Below are 20168 nucleotides of genomic sequence, written 5' to 3' on the forward strand. Positions count from 1 at the left end.
AAAGATAGGAACAAAAATTCTCTTTTTGAAAATAACTAAAGAAAATTAAAGAAAATACTAATGGATGTATAAATTAATTTATTTATATATACTAATAAATTTATTAATTTTTTTTATACAAACTTAAGTAAAAATTTATTAAATCGTCATGTCAGTTTATGAATTCATGCACAATAAAATAACGTAGACAAGAGAAAAGATCAGAAGATTATTTTATAATGATTATAAAGTGATACATCAAACGCCCAGTAGATAAACTGGAAATACAACATCTATATATAGTATTAAAAAATAAAAGTTCGCTAACAGGAATTCACAATTAAAACCTGATGTGAAGTTCAATAACACTAATTACATAGAAAACAAAATATGCGTAGGTTTTTCCTTTTTTTATTTATTTATTTGTATTTTTTGTTTGTTTATATCGCTACATAAGCTTGAAGCTTGTGCGAACCAGATGCAAATGGAATTCTAAGAAACACTTCGAAACATGTTATTACACAAGCAATAATAATAACAATACGGAAGCAGACTGTTACACTTTCACCCGCTTAGTCACACAACCCACCCACGAACTATGCATGTATGCGAAATAAATAAACTTTAATTTATGAATTACAGCTGTTGGATTTAAGTTAATACATCAGAATTAATAATAACAGATAAAAAAAAAACAAAATATTAATTGAAATAATTAAAAGCTCTGTCATTAAATGTACGAATTAACTAATAATAGGCCGCTTTTAAATGCCATTTATAATTAACATTAATTTACCACATTAATTATAAATTTAACAATAGTATAATAACATGTTATATAAAAAAATTAATAAAAATAATAATAAATTGATGTTTTAATGAATAAAATCTGCCGTAAATTAAAAATTCAGATGTTATCTTCTGTTAGAACTGTATTCATTGAATAGAGATTTTATCTTGAAAATGACGTGATAAAATTAGTTGCGGAGTTTTTTTTAGGAAGAGGAAAAGGGCTTTGAAAATGAAAACTAATTAAAATAAAAAGAGATTTTTTTAAAACCAAGAAGTATGCACGGAAATCTATCAATTAATTTAAGCCAGAAACCGTAGGATTTAATGCGAATCCTAAAATTTCGAGTAAAAAATAGTAAATAATGAACATTAGTAATGATTATAAATGTACCAGATGTTTTATAAATAGTAGTACATTTTATAATGATTTTAATAGACTGAACACTCCAACGAAATTTAACAAAATGAAAATGAAAAAATAAAGTACGGTGTTGAACTGTGGAATCTTAACTGATAGAAGAAATTTTACCCAGGGTTCAATATAATTTTTAATCAGCAATTTCGAAAGCACTATTCGCAAAGATAACTGATCCCAGAATGGTGTGTGTGTGTATGCTTTATAGTAAACTATATACGTACTACAGTATTATTACATAGTACACTACGTACTTATTATGTATTTTAGTAGCGAAGCCGCAAGGGGAAATCTAAAAACCAATTAGCGGGTCATGAATTGACAAAATTGTTGCTATGAAGAAATTACAATACACTGAAAGTTTTTATAAATTAAAGAGTTTAATTTTTATTCATCATTATTATTCTCTCAAGCAGTTCAATGAACACAAGGTGGTCTAAGGGGCAGAGCCCCTCGAGCTAGACAGGAAACATCCCCTGACCACTACGGGAAACGCAAGTAACCACATAGCGAAGCTGTGATGGGGGTGCTTGTGTATATAAAAGCTGACAACACAGTTGTAGGAAACTCCTACAACTGTGTTGTCAGCTTTTCCTTCTAGGGAAAATTAATCATAATTATATATACATATACATACATATATATTACTTTCCCATCTAGATAGTGCTATAGTTGAGCTCTAGAAGGGAAAGTATTGTAATCGGTCCAATTTGGGCATATGGGGTTTTCACCGGATCATGACGTTTTCACATTTAAGGAACGCAAAAAACCGGATGGAAATTTTCCGGATGTTCATATGTTCGGATTTGGCCTCTAAATAAAGTTAATCTCACGAACGACTGGACCGATTTTGATCAAACTTGGTCATAATATTTCTATATGTGGGGCATTGATGACATTAAATTTTCAACTTAAAAGGTCAACTTGACAAGACTGTAGAGCAATGTTACCCTCCGTATCTCGATATTTCGCCAAATTTTAAGGTCATATTTTTCTTAGATACATTTGTTAACGATTAAAATTATATATATATATATCTGTACCTATAAAGCAACTTGTCCTGACTGACGTGACTGATTCATCATCGTCCATCAAAAAGTACTGAAGATAAATCGATGAAAATTTGTATAAATATTTTTCTTACGGTTAAGTGCACACTTAAAAAGGATTTTTGAAATTCCAAGCTTAAAGGGTTAAAAGAGAGTAATACTGAAATTTAGTATTTTTTTAATTTCTCGATAACAACTTAAGATATCAACTTGATTTTTGGTGTGTGTAGTTTTCATATAAATACCTACAGCCAGTTTCTAAATTTTTCAAAATTCGACCTTGCAAGGGGTGAAGAAAGGTAAAAGATTTTGAACAATAATTGCAAATTTCCACATTTCCGACAATATTAAATGAGTTATTCACTACATTGGGACTTGAAAATACTCGTCAGATAAATACTTAAATCCATTTTCGGGTTTTTTGAATTTCGATTTTTAAGGAGTGTGACCGACGCTGGCACAACCAATACAGACATTGTTACGCGTTGATTGGCTACACTCGCCTCCGGTTACTTGACTAAAAAACGTAAAATAAAAATAATTAAAAAAATTAAAAAAAAAAAAGAAACGAAGTACGGTCACCTCCTAGTGATATTTGTCGGGTAACACTACGAACCGAGCAAAATACATTTTTTATCTATACTTCGTACAGGTAGTTGTAACTAATATTTTTAAGATGAAAGCTGGCTGTTTTGAAACCCACATTCTTAGATCACACAAATTTTCACTGACCTCTCTGAAGAAATTAAAATACATTTATATATGTTATAGTGAACAAGCTTTAATTTTATTTATTATTATTATTATTATTAATATTATTATTCACACAAACATGCGTTTAATGAACATAGTAAGATTCAAAGGGTACAGCCCTCTGGCTTGACGTGAAGGGCGAACGAAGCGATTTATAACACGATGAATATCCCCTTGACCGCAGCAGGAAACACAACTAACCATATAGCGCGGGCAAAGCCGCGACGGGGACCCTAGTGTATGTGTATGTATTTACCGGCTGACTGAAAAGTACCTAAAAACCCCCTCTAACATGGTTTTATAATTGAGATATCTTTTTTGTAACGAGGGGCTATTTCAATGAACGTATATATATATATATATGACTTTTTGAGTTTTGATAGGCGGGGTTGGGGAGGGGTCAAATCAAAAATTTTAAATGGGGCCACTGATATATCATTTTAAACAACTCGATGTGACGAGAAAAATTATACAATTAAAACTAAATTCTGATCGTCAAATCCAAAAAGGCCGTCAACTATATGTTTCTTTCATATATCAAGAACTACTGTTGTATGCTCCCGTTAATTTTTTTATTATCTGAGGTATCCGGAATCTCTCTTTGGAAATCTTCTTCGATAAGAAAGGCTAACATAGTAAGCCCCAATTTAGAGTATTCGGCCTTCAGGATTGGGCTGGGGGTTTAGCGGCGGATCAAAAATTTTAAACAAGACATTTGGTTATGCGATATCTTGTTTTAAAGGTCTCTGCGGGACAAGCAAAACGGCACCAAAAAATTAAATTCTGACTATTTAAAGCAAAATGGCGACCATAAAAGTCATTTCATTAATTAAAAAAGTAATGACTTTTATCATTAATAACATACAATCTTTCGACATTTCATGTTCATATTCGGTCGATCTCGATGTTTCTTCTTCCCCGTTGTCATAAAATATACTTATGTCGATAGGAAATTTTTGATGTGGTAGTAATATTACCATACTTCAATTATATACTAGTAACTCGAATTTTAATTTAAAAAATCATAAAATTATTATCATTATTTTTACATTGAGTTGTTCTGAATCTTAAAGAGTTATCTATACTACGATATAATTAAAGCACATAAATAGAGCCATTCATAAACAGTCATGTTTACATAAATATCAATGTCAGTTCTTGATACACGCTTAATTTAATTTTCATCATTCGGAAAGCTACATTAGCATCCCCAGAAAAAAAAGCCTTGACTTACATCAAGAAAACTAAGCTGGGTTAGAAACCGGCTAAAATCGAAGTCTTCTAATTACAGGTTTTGCTTAATAATTATACCTTAATTCAATACTAATTATCTAACCATAATTAGTGGAATTACCTTTAAAAAGAAAAATAAGAAACGAGACGTTAGTGACCTTAACCTTTTTCAACGATGCGGAAATATTTTTATCTTGTTATAAAAGTTGTATTTTAATGTTTTCGTTATTTTTATAGTTTAGAAACGTTTTTTTTAACTTACATGGTGAAATGACGTCATTTCATAATTACGAACGACGTTCGACGATACAAAGCTATTCTATTTGCCAAGTACATTACACGGTAAAAATAGTATCGTTCAAGAATAAACGTGAGTAAATATAGTTAAAAAAAAGGATTATTAATATATAAATTATTTAAAAGTAAAAGTAAATAATTTTTTTAGTTTCTGTTATCCATAATATCACTTTATGTAACACGCTCCATTGTTAACCAATTTTCAATAAGATCGCGGTACATCTGCCTACTAACACTGACCAAACGTTGTCCGTGTGTTATAGCCTAACACATGGATGTCCGATAGTACAAAGGGTCAAATGCGCAGTCACACAGTTTTCATGGACACCTATTGTTAAGATTTCTTTAAAAATGAGGTATAACTAATTTAAAATATACTGTAAAAAAAATTAAATATACAACCTAATACATGAATTAAATATATATATATATATATATATATATATATATATACTAGCGGCCCGACAGACGTTGTCCTGTTCAAACGTTGTAAATCCAAAAATTAAAAAATTTTCAAAAAAAACAAGAAATTGTCTTGAATAATCTGTACTGTGTTATCTCTGCGTTGTATCCGTATATCTCGACGTTCAGATAGGTCGCCAACCATAACAACTGCAACTTCATTAACAGTCGGTACATTGTACCTGCCTGCGTGCTCTCCATATATTTTGTAACAAGACCGGAATAACGGACCTGGTAACGGATTCGTGCCAGTTAAGAAGAATAACGAGAGGAATCTAGAAAGGGGCTAAAATAAACCCTTTTACTAAAGGTAACAGGTTTGTTTAACAATCGTCTTTTGTAATACTACCCACTGACACACCTAAACAGATGTCCTTCCCTGAGAAGAGTTTCCAGGTTTGCAATTTCATGGAAAAACGTGAGGAAGGTCGAATATTATCACGGTTCGAGTTGGCCGTGCATCATTCCTGGCTTTTCGTGAATATTCTTCGGGAAAGTAATAAAATTATGTTAAAATTAAACCGAATACGTGGGTTTATTAATAAATATTTTGTATGATTAATTTAATACTGAAGCTCGAACAAATAGATTCGCTTAGGAATACAGTATGAAAATTTTGTAGCTTAAAAAATTACCAAGCCTAACCGGTAATTTAGCTTAACCCGGGATTTTTCAAAAAGATAAACGACAGTAAAAAAAGTAAAAATATTAAGAATAAAAATTTATTAAAAGCTTTATTTTAAATAAAACAACTGTCTTTCTTATTAATTTATATTTTTGGAATCCAGTTTTAATTAAATTTTTATCAGATATAACCCCATTTATATAATAATTAAATTTTTTACGAGTGTATTAATTAAAGTAAACTTTAAACAGGATTTGAACATACTGGAACTAGAAAGTGGAAAGTTTGATTTAAAAGACTGAAAATAAAAAAATTATTTTTAGTGCCCATAGGAAATTTTATAAATGATTAAGAATTAAAATCAACTGCATAAAAGAAAGGTGTGTTAATATATCTGCTCTATCAGTGTTAATATAATCAATTTAATGGGATCCTGAAATTGGGAAAATGGATATTGTCTCATTTTTGCAATCAAACCGAATTTTAACCTACAAACTTAAATTATTAGAAAATCATTACGCAAGGTATAAGCAAGTACTTTTGTAAGGTACTTGCAAAAGTAAACAAAATTTAAAAATTGTTTAATTTTGTATGAATACAGTAACAAAACTTTAACAACTTTCAAAATATAATCTTTTTTTTTTTTATTTAACCTCCGGGACCACCGTTTGGTATTGCTTCAGAGGATGAGATGAATGATTTGTAGCGTGTGTGAAAATGCCATCAAAATATAATTTAACATTCATAAAGTCCCCAGCAGTTATTAAATAATAATCATTCCGTTAGAAATCATCTGGTTTTCTACTTCATTCTGTTTCATAACAAATGTATCATTCACTCTTTCAACAGATGGTTTATGTGCATATTATAATGATGAATGAAGAAAATTTCGTAAGCGTTTTTATTTTGATATCAACCGGCCTCCGTGGCGCGAGTGGTAGTGTCTCAGTCTTTCATCCGGATGTCCCAGATTCGAATCCCGGTCAGGAATGGCATTCTATTGTATGTATGTAATAAAATAAAATGCCAATCTATTGTACTACATAGAATGGCATACATATAATGTATGTAGTATTTTATAGCATTTTATTTTATGTAGTATTTTGTATTTACTGTATTCCGTGAGGATTAGCTGTTTGGCTACCGATTTTTACTGCTGTTAGATGTATGCATGTTGCGTTGATCGTGTAATACTAATGAATGTCTCATTTCAGGCGTATTTTTATGTACTTTTATTGGTTTTGATGATTTATTTTATATGATGTTTATATTGTGAGACTTGTTTTCAAGAGTTTTTCTTCTCTTGTATTTGTTGTATGATATGTTTTTTTTTTCATCCTGCAATATGTTTGGTGTGACATCCTTCTTTGTATGTAATTTCATAATTTGTTTTCTGTATGTTGATGTATCATGTTTGCTGCTGATTTACTGTGACTGATCGTGTTTCTATTAATATTCCTATTGTGATGCGATTGAACTATGACGTATGTGTGTGAGTGGGCGTGTAACCCCTTCCAGAAGGAATGCTTCACTAGCGGTTCCAGGAAAGGTGGTGTAGCCAGGGATGGTGGTTTAGTCGGTAGTGCGCAGGTTTACATACGCATATTAATAATATCTTGCGGCATCTGTTAGCGAGCCTGACACTGCTTAGGCGTCCGAAAATGGAATTCCCCACCTCAAAAAAAAGTAAGGCATTTTTACATGCTACTTGTCACTCACATTCATATGATACTTTGAAACAATACCAAACTGTGGTTCCAGAGGTTAAAAAAAAAATATGATGTCAAAAGTAAGTAAAAACAACAAACAAATATACAATTTATCATAAATATTTTAACAAATCTTGATGAATATTAAATACTTTTTCTATATGCATTATTTTTTAGAGAAATATAACTAAAAAAAACATTACGATTAATAGGACGTAGAATTCTTATGAAATTTTTAAAGTTCGATACTTGTGGAGGAATGGTGACGTCTTAGCCTTTCGATTCCGGGACCTCATCCCGGAATCGAATCTCGGTAAGGCATGGCACTTTTTATATGGAAAAATAGTTTTACTTGACAGGCGAATACAGCTAGAATAGTTGTGTTTAAGGAGAAAGTAAGGTGATCGTGTCAAAAATGCGGTATCGGGTTTTTTGAAAAACTTTACGTATTTAGGGCGCAACTAGTTCAACTAGATCATTCATTCTCAAAGTGGGCGATAACGCCCCTTTGTGGGCACTGGAGGCCTTCAGGAGCGGGGCGGTAGAAGGCCCACAGAAAATTGGGGACGTTCAGGCGATCTAGGAAAGCGCCGGCTGATTAAAAAAAAAAAAATTGGGAACAATTGTTTCCCTGATATTTCAGACTAAAATTAAATACCAACTACACAAGTACAAAAAATTAAAGGGACATTTTTATTTTATGATAAAAAATTATTGTATTCAAACCACTTTAACTTTGCAACCAAAAGGCTTAAAGAGATGAATAAAAAAAAATGAAAGCTTGAATACTCTACTTTTTGACAGTATACTTCACATTTTAGATATAATCAAATTAAAAAAAAAAATCAGTGAGAAGAAACGTTTTAAAAATGTAAAAGTTTTTCTTTGAGTTTGATCGAGCGCATGGGGGAAACGAAATTTTTTCAGTAAACTGCATTAAAATCGATTAAAAGTTTAAGACTTTAGCTTTAATTTCTTTTTTTTTATGTCTCTACGATTTTTCTGAGCCGAAATATTCCACTTTAAAGAGAAAAGGCCACTTTTGTTTTTAATGCTGCATATCTCCCGATCTAAACAACGTATTGATACACATAAATATGGAAATTATAGGGTTTTGATCTAGCTTTAATAACAAATTCTGAGGTCTTTAATGTAGCATTGTAATTTTTGGCTTTTGTTAATTTTGTGACAGCATGATCAGCATGAAAATGTACTTATCTACTTAACAAAATCTACTCATCTGTATAACTCTTACCGATTATGATTAGATTCAGAGAAAATCTTAGAAAGCAGATTTATTCAGCTTAACCAATGTATGAATATTTCTTGAAATTTATTCCCCATCCCTAAAATATATATATATTTTTTTTAGGTTGTAATTCTTTTACTCGTAATTTTTATTATTCAATTTTTTTGGGTATATTTTTCTTCATCACTTAAAGAGCTATTAAAATTAAATTAGCTTTCGAACCTATATTATGTTCCGAGCCTAATTTTTTTATTACATTCATAAAAGTTTTGATCAGCGATTCCGGGAAATTCATGTAATATTGCCAGATTTTTCTATTTCAATTCATACTCCTATGACCGGAAGCGAGGACTCCGCGCCTAGTCTAAATTTGACAACACCGTTCGTGATTGTGAATGTCTCAGAAAACGAACGAGTTGTAAGTCACATCAGTGATACGTTCATACCAATTCTTCAACCGGCAAGATGTTTACGTAATAGTTAAACGGTCTTAAAAAGTTCGTAATTTTATTTCCAAATGCTACCTATAGTAAAAAATTAAACTGTAAGTCAGTAATATACAATACGCTAACCGGTTGACAAATAGGATGATCTCTTTATTTTAAAACATTTAAAATACAGGTTGTTATTTACCATAGCCTTATTTAGTTCATTGAAAAACACATTAGGTTTCGTATTGTATTTAATAGAAAACAAAAAAAGTGTATTATAACCGATTCAAAATGTAACGATGAGAAATCAAAATTTAAATACTTTGTTAGTTGATTGTGACAACCGATTTGTTGAGGTTCATTAATTTCCTAATATTTTTTTTTAGAATATTTCACTGTCGGTTAGAACGCGGAATTTCACGCTACGTCAGTATTTGTATGTAAATTCTAAAGAAAATTATTAACGTTAACGAAAAGGTAAAAAGTAATAAGATATTAAGAAACTATTATTAATCGTATTGACGTAGATGAAATTAATTTTTCTAACTAACAGGGAAAGATTCTGAGAAAATGTTACGAAATTATAAATTCCAGCAAACTGGTGGGCGCGCTCAAATTATAATAATTATATCAAGATTTTGATTTTTCATAGTTACGTTTTGATTCGAGTATAATATTTGTATGAATTTTTTTATAAGAACTGATACACTACGTGTGTAAAAGAATTTCTGATTTTTTGTTTCACTTTACATTTGCAAATAAACCCTTTGATTAATCTTATTTTCACAGATTTATCTTAAACTATTCATGATTGCCAGTGCTTATAATTTCGCTATTAAACTGTAAAAAATTATTTATCTTTTATTTTCTAAATAAAAATAAATAAAACTTACATCTGATACGAAACCATCCTTTGATACACAGAATGATCATGCCCTCATATGGAAATATTTCGAAAGGGTTTTGATAAAACCTATATCATAAATTTATCTATATCTATCTATACACGTAAAAAGTATTATTTATTTTTATTGGATTTTCATAACAGAACTCGATAAAAAAATAGCAACCATTCTGATGTGAAAAGCATTAAAGTAAAAGGAGATTTTTTTTCAATAACTTTGTGTAAACTAACTGATCAGTTTTAAAAATAATCAAAGAATTATCGAACAAGATAACAATTATCACTAAAATTTTACAAAAATGTCACAAACCGTTTTCCGAGAAATTTAGCTTTAAAATTTTATAAATATTTGTCCCAAGAATTACTATTATTATTACTTTTAAATATATGTATAATAAACTATGTGGAATACAATAAGCAATTTTTCATTCTTTATGATCTCGCCACATAAGCTTGAAGCTTGCGTATGGGATATAGAAATTACATTTTTGTAGCGTATTGAAAATTCCATGCCTGACCAGGATTGGAACCCGGGGACCTCCAGATGAAACATTATATTGTGTTTAACTTAAAATTTTTAACATAAAAGATTTTTATGTTAACGATAACATTTTGTAATAAATGATTTTGTATGTGTACGAAAAAGAAATAAGAATATCTATCGGATTGTAAAGAGATTGCCTCCACCCCCAAAAAGCAAGGTATATAATCGGTAAAAAATAGATCAACTAAAACGCGCGCGCACACACATACAGAGAGAGAGAGAGACAGACAGATAAACAGACACACACATAACAATATTCCAAATCATTCCTATTAACTGCAGTAACTACACTAAATAACCTACAATGCACTTATATACCTATGAGTGGTAGGAGTGTAAGCCGCTCCAATAAATAATCAGGTATCGATCGATTTATTAACTAAAACTAGACAAAAATATGAATTTCAGAATATTTCAAAATCTGTCATAAACTGTAAACGATAAACGACACATTTGAAATATTTTTAGTAAAGTTTTACTTAAAACTTTAAAAATTATAAAATCTACGTATATAAAAATCAATATTTGTTTGTCTGTTCGAACTTAACTCGAGATCTACCGGACAGATTTGTCTAAAATTTTGCACACCTACACTTTGAAGCCCTGCGGTGAACATAGGCTAATTTTTTTGGACCTCCGACATAACGAAATTTTACAACAAAATTTAAAACACTTTATTCTTCCTTAAGGCTTATTTAATTATCAAAATGACTTTGATTCTCAAGAAAATTTTAATTTTAAGCTAACATTTTTTTGAATCGATTAATTTTGAAAAGAGCTGAAGTTTTAACGTACAGTTATTCGTAAGTTTCAATTGATTTAGCGCACATGCATATGTAATTTTTACGATTCATTCATTTACAATATTTTACAGCTGTTTAAAAACATAAATAAATAGCCGCTTTTGTTTATCATGTGTGTGTTACTAATTTAAAGCGTGTAAAGTATTTAACTGCAATCTTTTAAATTCTGTGATCTTTTTTCAAAACATCATATGCCTAAAAGACATTCTTCAATCGGGAGAAATACAAAAAAAAAGCACGTACGATGAAAACTGTTCGTGCGGTAGAGACTGGAGACGACAGACAGTCAAGATTGGAAAGCGACCGAATACACACAGCCTGATCCTGTTCGACTGAAACAACTGAGCAACAGGAAATACGTTTAGAAAGCGATCGAATTGCGCACAGATCAATCCCGCTCGACTGAAACGACTGAGCAACGGGAAATGCGATACGCCACCGTTACTGTATGTGTGACTGACTGCACCTGCCTCCGGTTACTTGACTAATAAATATAAAAAAAAAAAGATTGACCACCACGGGAAACGCAAGTAACCATATAGCGCGAGCAAAGCTGCGACTGGGAGCTACTGAGGTATAAATTTAAAAAAAAATAATAAATTTTATATTACTAGCTTACTCGGCACTAGACAATAAAATTTCAAGATTTTTTTTCATAAAAACATGCTCGTTCCCTTCCAGAGAGGAATTTCAGATAGCGTTGTTATAATTACCGTTGAAACTTAATTAGAATTTTCAAATAAAATATTTATTTTTATAAATAACCCCGCCGGATTAGTCTAGTGATTAAACTCGTCTTCGCAAAATCATCTGATCTTCGAAGTCAAGAGTTCCAAGGTTCGAGTCCTTGTAAAGGCAGTTGCTTTTATTTGGATTTGACTATTAGACTAACCACACACGTCTTAGGAGTGGTCGGTAGAAGTCTGTTCAAGACTACACATTTACCGGTACATTTATACTTACACGCCAGACTGCGCAGAGATGTCTTAGCATTTCTGCAGAGTACTGTTGACATCATATCACTGTGCTGTTACTCTCTAACCTGGTACGTAAATAAATTTCCACAACGATCTACGAAACTAACAAATACGAAAGAAATACCGCTGTTTACCTACATATCGCACTAGTCAGCGTACTACAATCGCTATTTACAACAATGTCGTAAGAAAAAATTCTATAAAGGAACCATATAATCGTGAAAGTATTTTCTGAAACTATTTTTCCAACTTCATAGAAATTAATTCGTATTAATACTAATATTTTATACAACCAGTAATATGTCCGTTAGATACAATAATGAACTAACTGGGTTTTGTTAGATGTACGGGTGGATAATTAATGTTACACTAAAAGTGAATGCAAATTATTTGGCGTAAATCAACAAGTCATTACTTAATACTGTATATACATTCTTAAAAACAACAAAGATCCATATTTACATTAAAGAAATTAAGGAATGAAGTGATTTCCCATCGCTTTCTTCATTAAACTTAATGTATTTTTCCACATCAATATGCCAAACCCGCAGAAATAAACGTGATATCCAGTCCTACAAGTTATTTTCGTTCAGTTCATCGCAGATGTTATTTGTACTGTTAAGATCGTTACTTAGCGTTACTTAGCGACAGCAACTGTTGATCGCGTATCTCAAGTGTTTTCCATAATACACAACTATTAAAAGTCTTCATAATATTTTATATTTCCGCAAGGATTATCATAATTGATTTGAGTGTTATTTTTATATTTTACTTTTAGCACACTATGAGTGTGGTAAAAGTAGTTTTGAGAATGGAGATACTCCTAAACATCTCAATTACGAATCTTAGAGTGAAAATGGTAGGAAGGGCAGAAAATAATACTCAAATCAACGAAAAATTAACGTAATTAATTAACGATTAATTAACTTTTCGCAAAATAATTTATAATTTATTCTAAACTTTTAAATTGAGAATGAAATAATTAATTTTTTTTTTCAGGCCAATGTTAGTGACAGATTTCCAACCGATTGATGCCAGAACTCTATTTCCTTGTTGGGACGAGCCTAGTTATAAAGTATCATCGATATTTAATTTAGCTAAAAAACCAGAAGAGATAGCTTTATCTAACATGCCTTTGAATTATACATCGGAACGGTAAGTAGATTTAATTATTTAATCTGTATTCAATGTTATTATGCCAAAACCTCACTTATATTTTTAACGAATATAATAATTATATAATTTTAAATTATTAATTGTAAATACAGTAACTGGAGCTGACGAAAGGTTTCACCAAGTCACTTTAATTTCATATGATGCAAACTTAAAATCATGTGTATTTCATCAACTACAATAACGATATGAACAAAAGTTTATATAGAATAAATTATAACTATTTGAAATATTTATAAGTTTAATATTGTTTTCAATATGTAAAGTAACAAATTACTTTGGAGATGCATTTTGGCTCCGATAAAAAATAATTAGAACCAGAATGCTTTTAAGAAAAAAAATATTACAATAACGGTTGAAAAATACGATGCTGATGATATTCCAAAATAGGTTTTCCCAAGAAAGATTTTCCAATAAATATACAGATGAAGGATTTAAAATTTCCCATTTAGAAGAAGGATACAAATGAAATACAAAAATTTTCAAAGTGTGGATACGGTAATAAAAAAAAACAAGAAAAATTGAATAAAACGTTGTGAAATTAGAAGAAAAGTGGGAATGATACTGAAGATTTAAGGTTAAATTGTTGGATTAATAAAGAAATACCAAAAGTTATGATGTATAATAAACATGCAGGATATACTGCATGGAGGCATACTCAACTTGATTTAGTACTGAGCAACGCCCAACGACCTCACAGGGCAACCAACTTAACGCCGAAAGAACAGAATGCACCACATAATTCTAAAGCGTTCTAATTCATTATTATCTTTTCCAACTCCCTTTCACTCGTACTACGTTAAAATGTAACTGAGCGGCAAAGGTCATTCATTATTTGCCTACCGATACTGACACCGAGTACATGACGATACACGATTAGTTTATACGCTTAATATACTAATTGCGGTTGTTTTATCTGTTATATGCCACTTTTTTAAAAGCGTATAAATAACGGCTAAATGCCACGCACTTCAAGGTCGATAAACTGTTTTTATTTTTCAAATTAAGGAATAATTTTTCGTTTAAAAAACAAAAAAAATGTACGTGAAGTAGTAAATAATGTGAATGATAATTTTACTAATTTTTCCACTTTTGTTATATTATAAAATTAATTTTGATAAATTTTGATCAGTAATAATGAAGAATCTTATTGTAATCTTATTAATCAACGAAAAATCGCATACAAAATTATTCGTAATGTAAAGAGAGAAAATCAAAATAATTTAATTAATTAAATTGAACAGGACTTTAATAAAAATAATTCTAAAAAACACTATAAACTTTATAATCGGTTACAAAAATACGAAGCTCCAACATTAACGCTTAAGGATAACTCTGGTAAAATTGCACATAATAATAAAGAAAACGCGGAAATCCTTGCAAAAGCTTTTAATAAGCTTTTGAACTGCGAAGAATCGAAAGATTTACTAGAAATAAATGTTAATATAAAAATTAAAACGCCAGAATAAAACAGAAAACCGCCGACTTATAAAGAAGTAGAAAATGCACTTAAAGAACTAAAAAATAATAAAGCAAACGGAGAAGAGCAAACAGTTGCAGAAATTTGGAAAAATGCAGGAGAATCAGTTAAGAAATCTTTGCATAATTCTCTGGTTAAAATTTGAGAATCCGAAAAACTTCCAGAACATTGGACGACAGTTATTATAAATCCTTTACACAAAAAAAGCGACAAGACAAATCCGGACAATTATCGTGGAATTTCGTTATTGGATTGTTCGTATAAAATTTTATCTAGAATTATTTACAATAGAATTAAGGACCGACTAGAAAGCGAGCTAGGCGATTACCAAGGTGGTTTCCGGCCTTGGCGCAGTTGACCAGATCAAATTACTACTTTGAAATTACTTATAGATATTTATAATAGAAAGCAAAAACAGATGATTATTTCTTTTATCGATTTCAAAAAAGCGTACAATCGCATACATAGGCCTTCGATGTTAAAAATTCTGAGAAATCTCGGATCGGATCCTAAATCGGTAAATATGATCGGTTTAACATTAACAAATACAAAATCTAAAGTGAAGTTTCGTGGCGAATTTTCCGAACCTTTTTACATAAAATCCGGACTGAGACAAGGGGACTTTCGCCTTTATTATTTAATTGTGCACTAGTATTTCTGATGCGCGAACGGTTTAAAATTAATCCAAAAAATATTCACATAGGATATAAAAGAGATAACTAAAATTTAAAACGCCTAGGATTTCCCGACGACTTAGCTTTATTAGCTAATAGTATCGCAGAATCCAGGATACAAATAACAAGTATAGCAAACAAAATTGGACTTAAAATTTCTTAAGAGAAGACTAAAATGATGGCTATAGATCCTTTAGTTATTAATTCTGTGAATATTAACAGAAACAAAGTAGAACTTATAGAAAAATTTAAATATCTTGGAGAGATCATTACTTGTAATTGTAACGATCCTATAGTTATTAATTCGGTGAATATTAACGGAAACAAAGTAGAACTTGTAGAAAAATGTAAATATCTTGGAGAGATCGTTACTTGTAATTGTAACGAAAAACAAAATTGACTGAAAGACTTAACCCACCGGGTTGGTCTAGTGGTGAACGCGTCTTCCCAAATCAGCTGATTTGGAAGCCGAGAGTTACAGCGTTCAAGTCCTAGTAAAGCCAGTTATTTTTACACGGATTTGAATACTAGATCATGGATACCGGTGTTCTTTGGTGGTTGGGTTTCAATTAACCACACATCTCAGGAATGGTCGAACTGAGAATGTACAAGACTACACTTCATTTACACTCATACATATCATCCTCATTCGTCCTCTGAAGTATTATCTAAACGGTAGTTACCGGAGGCTAAACAGGAAAAAGAAAAGAGGATTGAAAGACTTAATAAGTTATTTAAAGTGCTACAAGTAACCAAAAATACTTACAACAAAAAATCGCTCTCGATTAACACTAAAATTAGACATTACAAAACCAGTAATTACGCGAGCGAGACTTTATTTAGATTAAATCAGAAAAATAGGACCGAACCTTTGCTTAAAGTTGAACACAGGATTTTTAGAACCCGCATAAACAAAAAATATAAGCACAAAAATCAGTACAGATTATCGCCTAATAAATTTCTGTACGAAAACTTGGAAACTTTAATCGATACTATGAAAAAGAAACGAATTTCTTTCTGCGCACAGATTGTTAAGATTACCGCAGGATAGGATTACTAACAGAATTATCGATCAATTTCGGTGTTTTAAAAATCCGCCATTATGGATCAAAGAAATTAAAGAAGACATGCAAGAATTAAATTTGACTTACGAAGATTTACTTAATAAATCAGAAAAATTAAAATTTGTTATTAAAGATCCGAATACCGACTTTAAAGTAAGGACTTTTAATTATACAAAAAGGGTTTATTCAGAAGAGGATCCTAAAGCAAGATCATTAAGAATGACTAAATATTGGGAGAAAGTAAAAGCTAAGAATTTAAAGGCCAAAAGATCGGCAAAAAAAGACTTGAATTATTCTGACTAAAGTGGTCCTTTGCGGCCTTAAAAGTAAAACGATTAGCTGTAAGATGTTGAAATTTTAGATTTAGGACTGTTGTAAAATCTTCCTTTTTGATTGCAATCGACTGAATCAAAAATGTCCAAAAAAGCCCAAAAATAAAAAAAAATTGATTTTGAATCTTTAGTTAACTGCAGGTGCCCTCATTGAGAGCTTTACAACGATATATCCTAAATGTTACTAATTTTCATTGGTTCCAGAGTTATAACAAAATAAAATTTTTTTTAAACTTTTTTGTTAATTTAAATATATTAATTATTAATAATTATAAACCTCTGATTGTAAAAAAAAATTCGATAAATAATAATTCAATAATAACAATAACCAAAAAAAAAAAAAAAAAAAAAAATGAAAATATATCAGAAGTTATTAATGAAATAAAATTATATATACTTTTCATTAAAAAAAAAAAAAAAAAAAAAATGTGTAAATGTAATTTAATAGGCGTACAAGGAAGTCATGTTTTGTTCACATCAGATACTTTTGATTTTCACAAAATTTATTTAATAAATGACTGCTATATTTTAAAATATATAATAAATAAATATAAATACATAATAAATTATTTATAAATTATTTTTTTGAAAATAAAAAAACATTTTTCGTCTTAACTTTCTTTTTGTTAAGATAGATTTTCATCAAGTAAAGACTTGATTAAGTAAAGACGCATCGATTATTTATTTAATTAAAAGTAGATTATTATCTACCTTCGTTAATTAATACTAATTCGCAACTAAAAGCGCTTTTAAGCTTCTACTTGGTATAAAAATATTTAATTAAAAAATTATTATAAAATACTTCAAAATAAAACTATTAAACATTCAATAAACATACGTTTTTTATTTTCCTCTATTCCTTATGTGTTACATTGCAATCTCTTCTGATTTATAAACAACACGCAACCCCATGGCACAATGAGATGAGGATGATATATATGGCATATAAATGTACTCTTATACAGACTCAGAGCGATCATATTCGAGTATGTAGTTAATTAAACCCCAACCATCAAAGTACACCTGTATCCACTGTCTAGTATTCAAATTCTTATAAAAGTAACTACTTACATTTATTATCATTTCAATATCAGGACCTTCGACTTCTAAAATCAGTTGTTAAAACAACTAATTTTTGACAAAGAATTTATACTAGACCAACCCGTTCAATATAGATAATACTGTAATTTTTCAATACCTGAAATAAAACTTAATCTCATTACTTTTATAATTAGCAGTTACAATGTCACGCACTTCGAGATCGATAAACTGTTTTTTCAAGTTAAAGAATAATTTTGTGTATAAAACAAAAAAATTTACGTGAATTAATAAAAACTATGTTTGATAATTTTTTTATTATTGCACATTTGTTATAAGATTTAACTAATATTGGTAAATCAGATAGAAATAGAAAGCTCTTAAAAAAATAGTTGGTAAATTATTGTGAAAAATTCTTTTACTGTTGTTCTTAGTTTTAATATTAAAATATACATTAAAAATAGAATAATTAACTTTAACATAATATATTTTTAGATTCCATTTTACGTTTATAATATTATTATTATTTTTTTAGCCTCGACAAAGACGGTAAAGTATGGGACACATTCGAAGAGGCTCCACCGATGTCAACATACACTATGGCGCTAGCAGTTGGAAAATTATCATCCATACAATGTAACACTAACGGAAAAAATATAAGCATTTGGACAAACACAGGAAAAGAAGAACTCGGAAGATATGCTTTGAACTTTACTGCACGCGTACTTGAAAAACTGGAAGAGTACACACAAATTGATTATTTATTACCGAAATTGGATCAAATTGCAATACCTGTTAACGATTTTGATGCTATGGAAAATTGGGGATTAATTACTTACGTGTAAGTAATTTAATTTAAATAAATATTGTTATATATATATTTTTTTTATTTTATTGTTTTATTTTCACAAAATATTAATGTAATATAAAGAGTTGAAATCATGGTGTTTTACATCTCTTAAGACATATTTCTATAATTTTTATTGTATATTAAAATTTATTTTCAGCAATGCCTAATTAGGCATTTAAAACTTTCTTTAAAAATCGATCGTCAATACATTGCCTGATATCGATCAATCCACAAGAATATTTTTACTTTGTCAACTATTATACTAGTTTATTGTGGGGTGTTTAAAAGATTACAGATTAATTTGGTTAGTAAGTCATCCGCTTGGATGTTATTGTTCGAATATAAAGAAAATAGGTAACGTCCTGGTTACACTCGGCATTAGGAGTGTAACCAGGAATTGTAAAGTTAGATTAAAATACGAATACTATTAGTTTTAAGGGAATTTCTGGATATCAGTGCTGCTCCAGAAAACTTTTTTTCTGGGCCTTTTCAAGGCCACGGTTAAAGTTTTCTTTAAAATAAAAGAACCGAAAAAAATTAATCAAATAGAATAGCCGGAAGCAGGATAATAATCCAATTCTACACTTCAAGAATCACATTCAAGATAATGGTATTCGGTTTAACCGAATAAATAATAAAATGTCAATACAGATATTTTTTTAAATATTATTAGATAACAACTTAATAAAATATCAGCTTAAAAACACTATAGTTTAACGGTGCTTAATTTAAATTTCTATGCACACAGAAACAAATAAATAATTATTTTTTACTAATTACCTTCCCTTTCGCCCTTCCAGCATGTTTTTGGACAGATTTGGCAATCAAAGAGCCCCTGCTTTCCGCCATCTTCTGATCACTACTGAAAAAACAACTAAACCGCTTTCATATTCCTTCCACCGACTAAACTAGAAAAAGGAACGACCAAGGAACGTTCCATACACACGCGAAGTAAATAAAAAACTAACTTCCACCAGCACGCCAGGGTTGGCACTGCAGGAGCAACAGTGCTCTTTCCCCCCTCACAATATCGCGTGCAGCTTCCTATATACGCATGCGCACAACAGCCAAACACTACACCGCTGGAACTGTGAAGCGCACAGTTCCATACAAAGACTGGAAGATGGTTATTGACAATAAACTTAAGGATTATATATTGTACAAGTATAAAGAAAAAAGGAATCATTATAGTAAATGTTATCGATAATATCAAGTGGAAATAGGAAGTGCTGCAGTTCCACAGTGTCTATACGCGAGCCGCCACTGGCGGATCTTATGTTTCCGCAACATGATTACTTGTTATGAGGACAACGAAGCAAATCATGAAAAAAAAAA

General features: G+C 30.2%; 1 protein-coding gene across 2 annotated transcripts in view; it reads left to right on the forward strand.

Annotated features, from left to right (window-relative positions):
• Nucleotides 1–20168, forward strand: part of LOC142329725 (aminopeptidase N-like) — a 193826-nt gene that overhangs the window by 98750 nt on the left and 74908 nt on the right. For both annotated transcript variants that reach the window (XM_075374460.1, XM_075374461.1), the window contains 2 exons: nucleotides 13222–13377; nucleotides 18519–18824. In XM_075374460.1, coding sequence (XP_075230575.1) covers nucleotides 13222–13377; nucleotides 18519–18824 — 462 coding nt within the window. The remainder of the gene's footprint in view (nucleotides 1–13221; nucleotides 13378–18518; nucleotides 18825–20168) is intronic.

The sequence above is a fragment of the Lycorma delicatula genome, chromosome 9 (assembly GCF_047948215.1).
Source record: "Lycorma delicatula isolate Av1 chromosome 9, ASM4794821v1, whole genome shotgun sequence".
In the NCBI taxonomy this organism is placed as follows: Eukaryota; Metazoa; Arthropoda; class Insecta; order Hemiptera; family Fulgoridae; genus Lycorma; species Lycorma delicatula.